General features: G+C 33.1%; 1 protein-coding gene across 5 annotated transcripts in view; it reads right to left on the bottom strand.

The window, feature by feature from the left end:
• The window catches only part of LOC106878700 (myc box-dependent-interacting protein 1), a 122,919-nt gene that overhangs the window by 1,646 nt on the left and 106,085 nt on the right, over nucleotides 1-15,188 (bottom strand). For 2 of the 5 annotated variants that reach the window (XR_016241458.1, XR_001410535.3), the window contains 6 exons: nucleotides 11,904-11,986; nucleotides 10,636-10,742; nucleotides 9,939-10,021; nucleotides 8,683-8,901; nucleotides 6,011-6,112; nucleotides 4,266-4,421 (listed from right to left, as the gene is read on the bottom strand). Coding sequence is in view for 2 of the 5 variants with exons in the window: in XM_089350597.1 (XP_089206723.1) it covers nucleotides 4,335-4,421; nucleotides 6,011-6,112; nucleotides 8,683-8,901; nucleotides 9,939-10,021; nucleotides 10,636-10,742; nucleotides 11,904-11,986 (681 nt within the window). In the remaining 3 variants the exon portion in view is untranslated. Of the gene's footprint in view, nucleotides 1-44; nucleotides 1,708-2,343; nucleotides 4,422-6,010; nucleotides 6,113-8,682; nucleotides 8,902-9,938; nucleotides 10,022-10,635; nucleotides 10,743-11,903; nucleotides 11,987-15,188 lie in introns of those variants that run through there. The other 3 variants (XM_089350597.1, XM_014927996.3, XR_008263893.2) reach the window with 2 other exon arrangements.

The raw sequence follows: 15,188 nt of genomic DNA, 5'->3' as shown, positions 1-15,188 counted from the left end.
GAATAGAGTATTGGACTTACATGATTGGGGAAAAACAAGATCAATTTCAACAATGATTAAAATTTTATTTTAAATTGCTACCTTGCAAGATAAACAAAATAATATCCAAATAATAATTATATACAGTCAATAAATCTCAAATATATACACTTGCAGATGTTTAAATGCAAAAACGTATGTCACAACAAGAATATTGATGACTGAAATGAGATGTTGGATTAAAATCTTTAGAAATGTTAGTAATAATAGTACTACTACAAATGCTGATAACAATAATGTCTTGAGCATTGCAAAGTATCTTGCTGAAGAACTAAACAGTACCTGTGACAAAGTGCAAGTGCACCAAGTCCATATCTTACCCATTTGAATACTGAGCCACCCTAATAAAAACTCCTTTTTTGTTTTAATTCCCTTTTTAAATCTTATCTTGTAGAGGAATAACTACAATTCAATTCTAGAATGAATTGACACTGTTATAATACTTATTTTATCAGCAAATGAAAAGTAAAATTGAACCTAGTAGGCTGGCCTTGTGCCTAAATTAGAAACAATTATTATTACTTTGACAAGGAAAAATGAAGATTTTTATAAAGTGTACAGAGAGTAGTCATTGAAATCAACTCCAATGTATTATTTTATTGATAGTAAAAACAAAAAACCAAGAGAAAAATTAACCCCAATAAGGTTTAAACTTAGAAAAAAGAGAAGCAAAACGAAGCACCGTATGACATTTTAGTCTGGTGCTCTACCATTTCTGTCGGCTCACTGTCCTTCATGACAATAGTTATATAAAGATGTCTGATTTTGAAAATAAAACACACACACATACACATATCAACTTTAGTATTTTATTCACACCATTGTAAAGAGATGAAAGGCAAAAAATCATTGCTGGTGGGTTTTCATCTCAGGTCATAACTAGTTAATACAAGGTACCATTTCATTTGACAGTCTATTTCTAGATATTCAATTATACAGATGGTGATCTTCAGTTTGTTGTTCTTGCTTAGCTCCAAGTTAGCCCTCCTTGTTTGTTCAGACATTATGAGCAAAGGTGTTTCAGCTATGACCAACTTGTCACATTGAATAGTATAATCTTGGACCACATAGTATGGGGTAACTTGAAGGAGAGTTAGCAGGTATTTCTAACAGATAAAGAATCTATGTAGAGACCACTTCAATACCTTCAGTTTATAGTTATAGGTAGTAATTACTTCATTAATTGTATTGATACATCTAAGTTCTGTACTGGCAGAGTTATAGTTTTACACTAATAATAGGAATCTTTGTAATAATAAGAGCTTCAATTATAACAATGGTTTCTAATTTAAGCACAAGGTCAGAGATTTTGAAGGAAGGAACTTAGTTGATACCATCAACCTCAGTACTAGACTGGTACTTTATCTTTATTGACCCCAAAGGTATGAAAGGCAAAACTGACCTTGGTAGAATTTGAATTCAGAAAATAAAAAAAAATAAAACAAGAAACATTGCAATCAATTCTACGTTATAATTTTTTTTTTTTTTTGCATAGGCACAAGACCAGAAATTTGTGGAGAGGGGTTAGTTGATTAAATCAACTCCAGTACTTGACTGGTACTTTATTTTATTGACCCCAGAAGGATGAAAGTCAACAGGATTTGAACACAGAATGCAAATAGCCAGAATGCTGCAAATATATATTTTTGATGCTCTGATAATTCTGCCCTATAAAGATAATAATAATAATAATAATAACCATTTTTTTTTTTTACTTGGAAAGAGATATCTTGTCTCAAAAATACAAAAGTGGGAAAATGAGAATTTATGCAAGCACATTAGCAAACAAGTGGAGTCAATAGGAAACCAAACCAGGATGAAAAGTTTTGTTCACTGACAACACAGACCATTGCACTATAGATCAACCACCAATACCACCATCACCACAATAACAATAATAATAACAATTTCTAACATAGGCACAACGAAAACCAACAAATTTTGGGGAACAGAAAAGTCAATTATATCAACCCCAGTATTATTTGGTATTTTGTTTTTTTTATCGACTCCGAAAGGATGAAAGGCTACATTGACACTGGTGGGATTGTTACTCAGTATGTGAAGGGATATAACTATAAACTGCAAGGTAGTTTGTCTTCTGCTCTATCAATTCTGCCATAATAATGAATGTATAATAAAGTCTGTATTTCTTTTTAAAGAGTATTCTAAGCCAACAGCTAGAAATACAGAGACTGGGAGATTGATAGTTTGAAATTCAAAGTAAAACAGGCTTGTTTCCTCTCCAACTTTTAACAATTAATCGTTTTTTTTTTTTTCTTTAAGCAGTAAATGACATAAAAATAGTTTTATTTTTTAAATTATGTGTGTGTGTGTGCGTATATATGTTTATGTATATATACACATACATACATTTTGTTTATTAACAAATAAAGGTCAACGTTACATACATACATACACACACTCATATATATTACAGATATGCGCACACAGACATACATATGTACACATAAACAGAAAAGAGATACGCAAACACACATAGATAAATTACAGAGGTAAATTATGGAAAGTGAGAAATAAATTCAATATTGGATATTTTACATAGAAAATTTTTATATTTTATTCGTGGTTCTGGATCAAACTAAAAAATGGTCCTTCAGCTTATTATCTGTTTAAAAAAAAATATATACATGATAAAACATACACACACACAAACAAAATCGATGATATAGAACAGGAACTACTAGAAGTATATAGACTAGTAGTTTGAAATCAATGTTGGACCTGGTATTAATTCCAGTTAAATAGCTGCATTGTTCATTTGTAAAATGCGATGGGGAGAAAAATCACAGACTGGGTATGTTTGCATGCTTTACACAGTAAACACAATAGAGTCTAGCGCAAGTGATAGAAAGTTCTACCTCAACTGAGATATCTTTTTGCTTAACTACACAAGTTCTGTGATGGAGCTGAAATATGAAATCATGCTATAAAATTTATGTCCCACAACAAGAGTGGCAATCTGCTTGGAATTAGTAAAGTTATACTATGTCAAAGGTTGACGCTATAAAAAAATAAAAATTGGAACAAGAAATTCAAATCGAATGGAAGACCGTATTATTATGCAGATATTTATCATTTCTGGAAAATATTTTATCTCAATGTAGAGCTGAATATAATTGAAAATAAAAACATTAGCACCAGTGCTAGCTTACAGGTGCATATCTATGCACTCATACAGACACATATACATACAAATGTACGCAAATCAAACAAGTTACTAATGAAATAACTGTTCTGTTTCTGGTTTAACTACATGTCTCATTAAATAATTAAGGCATCTAATAGATAACTGCTTCTGGGTTGGATTAATTTCATTCAACCATCAAATACATATAACACAAATTGTGTTCTTATATTCATTCACCAAACATAGATTCATAAAATCATTTCTTGACAATCAAGAATATACTAAAACCATGCTCTGGCAATAGCAAAACACTAATCAGATGAACTCTAATCTCTAGATCCTATATTTAGCAAATACCAAGTCACTTCCACCTGATATTAAAAATGATATGCAAGTTGGGTTATGTGTTCTTGTAAAAATGAAAACATAGCTGCTAATTAATCAATCAAAGCATGATCAAATTGCCTGTACATAATGAGATTTATAAAGCTAATTAATACTAGTGCATAGCAATTATGTCTAAATTTTAATTGTTTAATAGACACTAAATAAACTAACCAGGCAAACTAAATGGAAATGTTCCAGATTAATTTTGAAGATGAAATATTGACTGAAATCATTACAGAATAACAGACTGAAGAATAAAGGAGAAGGAATAGGAGAGAAGCTGCAACATACATGGGTTATTCAGGCCTTTATTTTAGTACCACATAACAACATTTGAACACCATTTTATCTATTTCTTTGTAGGACTAACTGGTTGTTTCAATTTGATTTTACTCATCTCCCCTTGTATACCTATCAGGTGATACCAGTTGATTTCTATTTGTTATTCAATCTAAAGTGAACTAATCATAGCAACAAAAATTCTGTCCTGTTACTTAACAAACAAGCTCTGATTTACCTTGAGATAGACCTCAGCATGTCCATCTTTGATGTTTAATAAAGTTATCTTTTCAGTTTTTCTTTAATCCACAAGTACAACTGATCAAATCTATAAGGGTAGGGAATGATGCAAAGTTTGATGACTTGCATCTCGATTAAATAGCAATCAATTCAAGGTAAAAACAGTAGTCACCTGGGCTTACAGGGAGACAACAGTATTGACAACAACAATAACAATAACTATGTAGTAATCTTTGCTTAATCAACCAAGTAGTTTTTTAGTGAAGTTGGCAGGAAAAACTCCTTGTATGCCATCAGATTGTTTAATTCCCATTAGCCAGCCATCATCCTGCAAATTGAAAAATAAGAGAAAAATATTAAAGTAGGAATAAAATAAAATCTACTCCACTCTACAACCATTTGTTTCTATTTAATTGACTTGAAACAAACACAAAGATAAATCCAAGAAAATAGAGAAATTTAGCACCTAAAATTAAGAAAAACCCAGAAAATATATAAAATGATACTAAGTTAATTAAAGCCAATAAAGAAATGAATATATTGTAATCACCACTACAACCATCATAAACATTTTACATCCATTTTTTTTCTCTTCGTGTTTACAACGGTTGGATAGTTTTTCTTCAGCATGGTGTCTCTTCAAGTATTACAGTCTTTTGGGATCTCTTCAGCTTCACTCACAGATTAAAAATAATTTTTTAACTAAACAGTTTGAAACTTCGTATACTGGTATAATTTCTCACACTGAACACAATTTACTTTCAACATTTTTGACAAAATTTCATATATTAGAAGTTATTTTGTGTTAAAGTTGTTGTGTTTGGGTAATTTTAACCAATCAACGTGTATTCAGCTGAAGAAAGCTACTGCTGTTTGCAATAGTAATCAAAGAGCAACAATTTCTGAGTCATCTCTACTAAATGTCACCACTATGTTCTATTTTAATTTTGTTTACTGCCTGAGTTTATTACACGCTTTGTTTCATTTTTGTACGTTTGCATTTTCACCACTCGTACAAAGAGGCGATTGAAAAGCAAAAAAAAAAACAAAAAATAAAATAGAACTGAGTGATGACATATAGTAGAGATGACTCAGAAGTTATTGCTCTTCGATTACTATTGCAAACAGCAGTAGCTTTCTTCAGCTGAATACACGTTGTTGATTGGTTAAAATTACTCAAATACAACAACTTTAACACAAAATAACTTCTAATATATGAAATTTTGTCAAAAACGTTGAAAATAAACCATGTTGAGTGTGAGAAATTACACCAGTATACGAAATTTCAAACTGTTTAGTTAAAAAAGATAATTTAAAAATCTGTGAGTGAAACTGAAGAGATCCGTCTTTTGTCATCTTCATGAAGTTAAGGCACCTAAGGTCAGTTTTCATCAACTTTTCCAGTGACTTCCTTAGTCTTCTTTAATAGCTTCCTTCAACTTGAATCATATTTTTTTTTACCCAAATGTCATCCTCCATACACATTACAAGTTCATACGAGTGTAGTCTTCTCTCTTGTACACTGCAATGATTCCTCTTATATCTAGCTTTCCTTTCAGCACATCTGTGCTTCTTCATACACACTAACATTATACATTCATCAAAGCATGCTTACCTCATTTCTTTCCAACATATACATCCTCTGCCTTCAACATTCCTCTCCTGCCACCATGCTACAAAGCACTGTGCACACAAACATCAAACAATCTGCCTTTCACTTGGAGAAGCCCTTTACTGCTAGTAAAAGTTGTAGCTCCTTGAACTTTTTCCTCCGTTCTTACTCTGTCTACAACACTTTCAGAACATCTACTACCATTGCTAATTAAGTCATTTATCAATTACTTTTATGGAGCCTCTCGAACATTTGAAGGAATTTATTTCATATGTGCTCTTAACAGAACAGAAATGTTCCCTTACCATTTCTTCAAGATTATCTGGTTCAATAACATCAATCACTTCACCAGCTTCAAATGTTAATTCATCACTATCTGCTTGTGTATAGGGATGTGTTGCTTGAACCTAAATAAAATGTAAAAAAGAATAGAATTAAAATTGGGCCAGATTGCTGATAAAACGAAATGTAAGCAGACCAAGTATATTGTTATATGCTTCTGTATGTATGATGTATAGAGGTTGGAAACAGGTGAATATCAGGTCAGAGATCTTATTGCCTGTAACAGAGATCTGCTACAGGTAACCAGGGAAACTAGTATAGTTTGTGAATAGCTGGACTAACACTAACTGAAGCAGTAAACCCAACAAGCTTGTTTAGTAAAGAATGGTGGTATTTGGATACTTTACAGAATGAAAAATAAAACCTATAAAAAGAGCAGATGAATCCAAGAGAGTCAGCTGTCATACAGTACTGACTTGGTGTTCCATGACATCAATTTAAATGGGATGGAATACATCCCATTGTGAATGTCTATCAGTCAGTAGCTAAAGTAGCTGTAGACTCAGTATGTCATTGATCTGATGTTGCCTGGTGTGCATACTAAAGCTTACTGAGAGAGAACTGCTGCTATTAACTTCAGAAGCCAATTATCACTTAAATTCTTTGCAAACAATTTTATGAAATAATGTTGATAAGTCAAAAGTGTATAGGACAGATCCCTCAAGGATCATACTGGCATGTCTTCTACTCTGAGCAGTCACAAAAGTTCACTAAGATACATGAAATCAAGTTTTGATCTAGCTCAATGGAATGATAAAGCATAGCTGGACAGAGGAGACACTCAGTGATCATGAAGATGCATTGAATTCATGGAATCAAAATTGGAATGATACAAATTAATACAACTGTTTTTGGCAAGGCCAGACAACTAAATATGACAATATTGTGGGAAGTTGGAAACCAGCAGAGTTTCACCAAAAAAGAAATGGTATTATGGTCAAATAAGACTAGATAGTGAATTTGAGAGTTGGCATTGGAAAAGGAACCTATACTGTTTTGATAAGAAAGTTTTCAATTGACCTGAGATCATAAACTTTTTCCCGAGTTATTTCAGAGTGAAATTCTCAACCACAAAGTAATGCTGACACCTTTGGATTTGTTTACCAGGCCTCTTTTAATGTAGAAGGGCTTGTAGATTAAAAACAAAGTCTCCTTTCTGCCAGAATATAGAGACATTGTGAATGAGCAGTATCAACAGTCAACCAAACTATGAAAACAGAGTGATTATTCCTGTTGTTTGCAAATATATTACAATAAGCTGTGTCATATTTTACATTCAATAACACATGTTTGTAAAGCCACTGTAGTTTCAGTTGTAGCCAGACAAACTCCCTTGATATATGCAAGATAAAAATAAATGTTACATAGTCAAAAGGCACCTGCTTATTTTATTATCCTTCAGTAGATTACTTAACATTCAAGATGATTCAAGCAAGATGATTTTCTTTGATAAATAAAAAGCACCATTCGAGCGTGGTTGATGCCAGTGCTACCTGACTGGTCCTGTGCCGGTGGCACATTAAAAGCACCATTCGAGCATGATCATTGCCAGTGCCGCCTGACTGGCTCCCATGCCGGTGGCATGTGAAAAGCACCATTCAAGCATGGTTGATGCCAGTACCACCTGACTGGCATGTAAAAAGCACTCACTACACTCTCAAAGTGGTTGGTGTTAGGAAGGGCATCCAGCTGTAGAAACTTTGCCAGATTGGATTGGAGCCTAGTACAGCCTCCTGGCTTGCCAGCCCTCAACCAAACCGTCCAACCCATGCCAGCATGGAAAGCGGACGTTAAACAACAATGATAATGATGATGAAGTAAACTCTACTAAAGTAAACCTAAATGTTTGAGCATTGGCCAACAGATTTAATTAGACAGACAGACTAAGTTTTAGTCTAGTTTAGAGTTAGACTAGACTGAGCTGCAGGTGAAACAGGAGTAAAAATTTTACAAGTTTGGGCCATTTGAAATGTAACATTGTAATGTTAACAATACTTAATGTTCTGCCAATACTGACAACATTTCTATTTTATATTACAAGGAACATAGATAAAAAATGCTGGTAATGAAGATGTTTGTTATTTTCCCCTTAGTTTTTGATTATTCGGCCATTACATAAAACACAGCCTTATCTTGCTGAAAACAACTAAGGTGATCATTCTTTTTAAGTTAGAAGAAGAATAAAGCCTGCAATCTTTACAGGATTTCCCAGACTGATGAAATGAATGTAGTTAATGTCCAGTTCACAGAACTGTAGAGAGAACCGGGGGGGGGGGGGGGGGTCTGGCCTGAGTGCTTGCAACAAAGTGAACTCTGCTAAAGCTGCTCCAAAACCAACAGGTGAGTTTAAATTGTATGGTGTGTTAGACCTTCTCCTCAATTCTCTAAGCGTCTTGAATTATTTGTTGTGGAATTGAAATTCAAAATTGTGAGTTACTCATCTAATATGTTCAAACCTCCAGCTAGTTCAAGAACTTACATATCTTATTTTATTGACTGAAGGAGAATGAAAATACAAGTTGAGTTAAATAGGATTTAAATGCAAAGCTAGCAAATATTTAGTTTTCTTATCAACTTGACTTAGTTTAACAATAAGAAAGGAAAAATAAAAAAATAAAGAGAAGAGAATACATACTTGATATAGTATACCATCTGGAAGCTTTTTAAGGGACTGGTTGTTTGGGGGTACTTCATAGAGACTAGAATCTTCAAGGCATGACTGATATTCTGAAACATTCTCTTCGCAAACACTTACTGAGCCTGCAGAATCTTCAGATGGTTTAGCAGATGCCTGTAGACTTGGTGAAGTACGTTGAAAGACTGCTTCAGAACTCTCTCCACTGTTAGGGTGTTCCTGTGAATAGTGAAAATTTAAAACACTCCAATTATTTAAAAGTGTGTGTGTATGTGTATAACTAAGGACATTATGGTTGAGTGTTTAAAAAGTTTGATGAGATCTTAGGTTCACTCTTACAGCATGGGCAAATGTCATATAACCTTTAAATGATAAAAGCCTTGTGAATGAAATAGGTTTCAACATGTGAAAACCTACTGAATAAGCTCTACCTGTAATTCAAAGGGCCAGCTTTGTCACACTGTGCGCATTGATTCTGCCTGAAGATTACATTAAAAGTACGTGTCTTTAGAATACTCAACCATTTACATGTTAATTGAATAAATAAGTAGTTCAATTAAGCAATGGAGTAACAAACAATCCAATCATTCATATAGGAGTAAAATATTTTAATTTGTTGCTATTTAACCCCAACATTTTTAATTTGGCAACTTCGTTAACTTGGTTATGGTAGTAGAAGTTGCTGTTATCCTAATCATTGTGGATGGCCACATAACATTTTATGCTACTTTGAATAACAGTTTGCAAAAATGCCACACATTTATCACTATCAACTCATCAAGTGATGTATCTCTCTCTTTTTACTGCAATCTTGGATAGGATTTATATGAAAATCTGGAATTCACAAGAAACCGAAATGAAGCTCTTTAACCAAATGTGTGATCCAATAAAAAGCGAGATATGTTTCCCTAACAACTCTTGAATTTTAATCAGTACTAAGATGATAAAAGTAGGTAATAACATAATTTCCAATGAATTTGATATCTTAATATGAATGAAATTCTTGTTATAAGTTACTGAAAAATGAGTAAGCTATATTCTGTTCAACAGTAAACAAATTCTTAAGGAAGCAATCAGAATTAGGAAAGATTTTGTGACAGAAAAGCAACAATATTATGGACAAATAATAAGAATTAGCAAAGAAAAGACATCAGGTCGGAGATTATTGAAGTGAAAGTATAAGAATGTAACTAATAAAAGAGTTGATAGCTTAAGATTAACATATAGTAAAAGAGGTAAAATTTCGTATTGCCTACTTGGTTAGTGATGGTCACATTTTGATAAAGCTCAGACTCTGGTTCATTGATATCCTCTTGACTAGGACAAATTGTTGTATTTTCTGGAAAAGAAATAAAAAATTATTATAAATAATCTTCAAAAAAATGATATATTTAACTAATACTCAAATTTCGTAATCATTCAAAAATTTAAAAAGAAAAAGTGCTAATTCAAGTTCAAAGTAGCAAGCAAATAGTTTTTTAAAAATATGTATTCATTCATTTTACATCCATTTTTCTATGTTAACATGGGTTAGACAAATATGGTAGTGATTTTTTTTACATTCTTTACTAATAAATCATCTTGTGGCATTGCCTTTTGAAAGGTAAATGGAATAAAAAGTCCAATAATAAAAAAATTAGGTAAGAGCTAGCAAAAAAGAAGGCCACTTAGCTGTAAAAATGGACTTGTCTAACCCATGCTAGCATGGAGAGTGTATGTAAAACAGATGAATAGAGCATTTTTCAGCTGCATATGGGTTTTTTTCCTGAAACTTGAGATTCAAGACAAAAGTTTCATTTGAATTGTATCCTTTTGAAGAAGTTTTTATGTAGCCTGAATCTTCAAGTCACTAAAATGTACAGTCTCCTATATTATGATTAATATAAATTACTCAAATAATATATCAAGGGCAGTTATTTTGATTGTGAAAACTATCGTTAATTATTAAGTTACCTGAATCACTCTTTAAAACTAAGGAGATTACACCATTGTCTTTAGATTGCATCTGAAACTGTTGGAAGCTGTCAATTACATTTTGAAGGTGATGATTGCTCTCAGATCTATAAAATAAAAAGGATTGAACAAAAATTATGCCAAATAAAAGTAAAGCCACCAATATTATATCAGAAATATCATTATAATGATGATTATGCATTAATGGATATATACTGTATTTGCTGGTGTATAAGAGACACTCTCACATAAAACAAACCCCTACTTTTTGTTAGAAAAAAAATACTATTGGAAAAAATAAATTTAATGCTTCATTATATTCATCATACACTAGGTATCACATCTGTAATATGATTACATTAGACACATGATAATTTTTGTTACATTTAATAATAAAAAAAATGTCTTATACACTGGTATATATACTATGCGACCACAATATCTCCTTTTATCACCTTCCCTAAGTCAAACTATAGAAATTTTGGTTACTATTAATTTCAAGAACAAAACAGAACCACATCAACATGCCTAAACCTAGAATTGAACTAGAGATATCTAAATATTCAGAGTTATTATGAGTATTAGCTGCATAATTTGTATAAATTTATATTTATTGACATTAAAATGAGAATATTTTGCTAGAGTATACCACCAAACAAAATACATTAAATGATGAGTAGAGAAAAATTCAATGAAAATTAATAAGTAATTCAAAAGGTAATTGAATTGCTGTGTTTTTCTGTAGTTTTGCATCTTTACTGTACATGTTATAGATTTATCTGAAATCTATACACAAATAATAGAACAGATGTATGGTAGTTTTTGCAAACACACCAAACATTTTCACCATCAGACATTTCAGGATTTGGTAAACACAAACAAATAGAGACAAACAGACAGAATGATAGACAGATAAAAAGACAGACAGATATATAAACATGAATAGACAGATAGATATATAAGTAGACAGATAGGTTGAAAGATAGACAGATACAGAGATATAATAGCAAAGAGATGGATGTATATGTGTGCATTTGCATGCATGTGTGTGTGTGGATAGATAGATAGATAGATAGAGAGAGAGAGATGGGGGGGGGGAGCAGAGAAAGAAGTGATGTGAGATTAATGTTAATATTAAATCTTCAAAAGGAAAAAAAAAGGAAATCAAATTCACCTACAGACAGAATATGACTATGAAAAAAAAAATAAACTGGATTTGAAACTAGCAAAAATAGATTCATATAAATAGAAATAGAATATATATTTACACTGATCGTATCGTTGATTTTCTTTCAGGTAAAATAAAATTTGCTGATAAAGACTCACAAATTTCAATCAAAGTTGCTGATATCTGGAAAACAATATAGAAAATGAAAAACAAAACAATTTACGGTTATAAATAACTGTATTTTAAACCAACAAACGAAACTTATGCGTTTACTTGACCAGCAAGAAACAACAGTTAAATGGCCCTCAGATCACACTTTATTAACTTCATCATCGTCATTTAAAAGTCCCTTTTTCCATGCTTGCATGGATCAGATGGAGTTTATTGAGAGAGATTTTCCTGTTGCTAACCCCCACCCTGCTTCCAAGCAAAGTAATTGTTCCCTGTGGCCGCACATGTTCTCGCAGAAAACTGAAAATGAACTACCATGTGATGTCAAGACAAGGAAAACACACACACACACACACACACACATATATATATATGATGGTCATCTTTCAGTTTCTATCAACCAAATCCATCAAAAGGCTTTAGTTGGCCCGAGGGTATAATAGAAAACACTTGTCCAAAGTGACACACAGTGGGATTGAATCTGGAACCATGTGGTTGGGAAACAAACTTCTTACCACACAACCATGTCTCCACTTATAATAATAATAATAACAATAATAATAATAATAATAATAATAATAATAATAATAATAATAATAATAATAATAATAATAATAATAATAATTGGTGTTAGGAAGATTAGATTGGCACCTGTGCAGCCTTCTGGCTTGCCAGCTCTCAGTCAAACCGTCCAATCCACGCCAACATGGAAAGTGGATGTTAAATGATAATGATGATGAATTAAATTATTGTGTATAGTGTTCAGGTGTACTACAACTCATCAAAGGTGCATGTACAGTACATAGAATTATGTACAAAAGTCAGGAAAGTGAACAGTGTATGAGTCATGACATACGTGTGTGCATACATAGAGGTGGAGATATCAGGTGTAGTGTAGGCAAATTTCAGGAAGCGGTTTTAAAGGATGCAATTTTTCAGCAACTAACAACTGATGCAGGTAGTTTGTTCCATGCTTCAGTAACTCTCGAGTGTGAAAAATGTTTCCAAAAGTTAAGGGAGTTGTGTTGTTTTCTGACTTTGTTGGCATGCCTACATGTGTTAGACACATGGAACTCGAAATGTGTTCAAGGTGGTTGTTGGCATGATGGTTAATAATTTTGTGGGTGTTTACCAAGTCAGTTGCCAGACATTGGAGCTTCAATGTATCTATGCCCAGGAAAGCAAGGCATTCAGAGTATGGTAGATGCCCGATGGAGGGTATTCACTTGGCTGCACATCTCTGAACAGTTTCCAGAAGGTCAATGTCCTGAGCAAGATAGGGGTTCCAAACTGGTGATGCAAATTCTAAGTGTGGCCACACCATAGCCATATACATGATCCAGTGTTGCATTGTGTCCAGGTCTGATTGCAGGAAAGATCTATAGTGTTCAGGATCTGTCCTTTTTATCTCAAGGTACAGCTTGATGTCTGCATATTTCAGCACTGTGGCATTCTTCAAGTTGACATTTATGTCATTAATATATGCAACAAACAAAAGGGGACCAAGAACAGATCCCTGCGGTAAACCAGATGACATCTCATAGGATGAAGGATGCTGTCTTAGAACCGTGACTACCTCTTTTTGACTGAGAATGAAGGAGTCCAACCAGTTAAAAAGATCATCTTTCACACCCATTGCAGAGAGTTTTGCTATAAGTCTTTTGTGTGACACAGAATTAAAAGCTTTAGTAAAGTCAAGGTAAACAACATCGACCCATGATCCACAATCAGTGACTCGAGTGATGTCTTCAAGAAACTCAATCAGTTGATCCTAGCCTTTATCACCTTAGGAAAAAAGAAAGGACACATTAAATAAATGTGTTTCAAGATGTCCCCACAAAGATAGGATGACCAAGGCTGAAATAGCTTTGATCATAAACTTGCTCCACCAGAGTTGACCTGTGGCTACAATACAAACATATTTTAAAATTATAGTTAAGAGTACTTTCAATGGTAAAAATGTCAATTGTTTGACCTTTTATAATGAGAAGTACTCATTACTTGATCAATAACACTATTAACTTCGGGAGGTGGAGTAACTGGAGATGTTTTGTATGTACCTTTGCTAAAGGCCGAAGTGAAATAACTATTACTGAGAGTCAAACCCGATTCGTCAGCTGATTGTCATCTATATTCAAGGAGCTTGTAGATGAAAATGTACATTTTTTTTAATATCATTTATCTTCTTTTATTTGTTTCAATCATTGGAGTGCAGTCATGCAGGAACAACGTCTTGAAGGATTTAATCAAACAGATCAACCCCAGTAATTATTTCAAGTCTGGTGCTAATTCAACTGGCCTCTTTTGCCGAACCACTAAGTTACAGAGACATAAACAAACACAGATTGTCAGGTGGAAGGAAGGAAGGAACACACACACACACACACACACAACAGGCTTCCATACAGTTTCTGTCTACCAAATTCACCCATAAAACATTGGCCAGCATTTCTTCAAGGTGCTGCGCAGTGGGACTGATCTTGAAACCATGTGGTTGCAAAGCAAGCTTCTTAACCACACAGCCATGCCAGTACCTATAATGGTACATATGCTTTTTTTTTATCCTTTACTAAAATTTTCTAGGTTTCAGTTATTTTTCTTCCTTCAAAATTCATAGCCCTTTCCCATCTATACTAACATCCATCCTTTCATTTACAGGGTTTCTGAGACTAGTATAAGGCAGGGGCCAGGAAATATTTTCGAACCAAAGACCACATGAGTAGGCCACAACATGATTTGAACTCAAAATGTAGAGAGTCAGAACAAACAACATAAGGCATCCAATCTGAGACTAACAGTTTTGCTAATCCACTACCTTGGATTAGTACTTTTTTTTATGAACTCCAAGAAGAAAAGCAAAGTTGACTTTGGTAAGATTTGAACTCAGAGCAGAGAGAGTTGGACCAGTATTGCAAATCATTCTAGACAACAGTCTATCAATTCAGCCAATTTATCACCTTTAACCTTTAACCTCTGTCAAATGTAATGCTTATTTATTCACATTGTTTTGAATTAACCATGAGTTATCTTGTACCTTTGAGATATCAGTGATGTGATTGTTCATTTTTAGAATGAGTAGACGTGTGAGGCCAGGTTTGGCCAGTTTGAACATTAAACAAGTAGAATATTTTGGCAGGATATGGCTGGTTTAAATGCTAAAGGGTTAAACTGCTTTGTGCAATAGATAGATAAATACTTTTGAAATTATATCTTA

The sequence above is a fragment of the Octopus bimaculoides genome, chromosome 4 (genome assembly GCF_046866305.1).
Source record: "Octopus bimaculoides isolate indiv1 chromosome 4, ASM4686630v1, whole genome shotgun sequence".
Lineage (NCBI taxonomy): Eukaryota > Metazoa > Mollusca > Cephalopoda > Octopoda > Octopodidae > Octopus > Octopus bimaculoides.
Note: the sequence above shows the minus strand (reverse complement) of the source record. Positions and strands in the feature narration are given on the sequence as shown.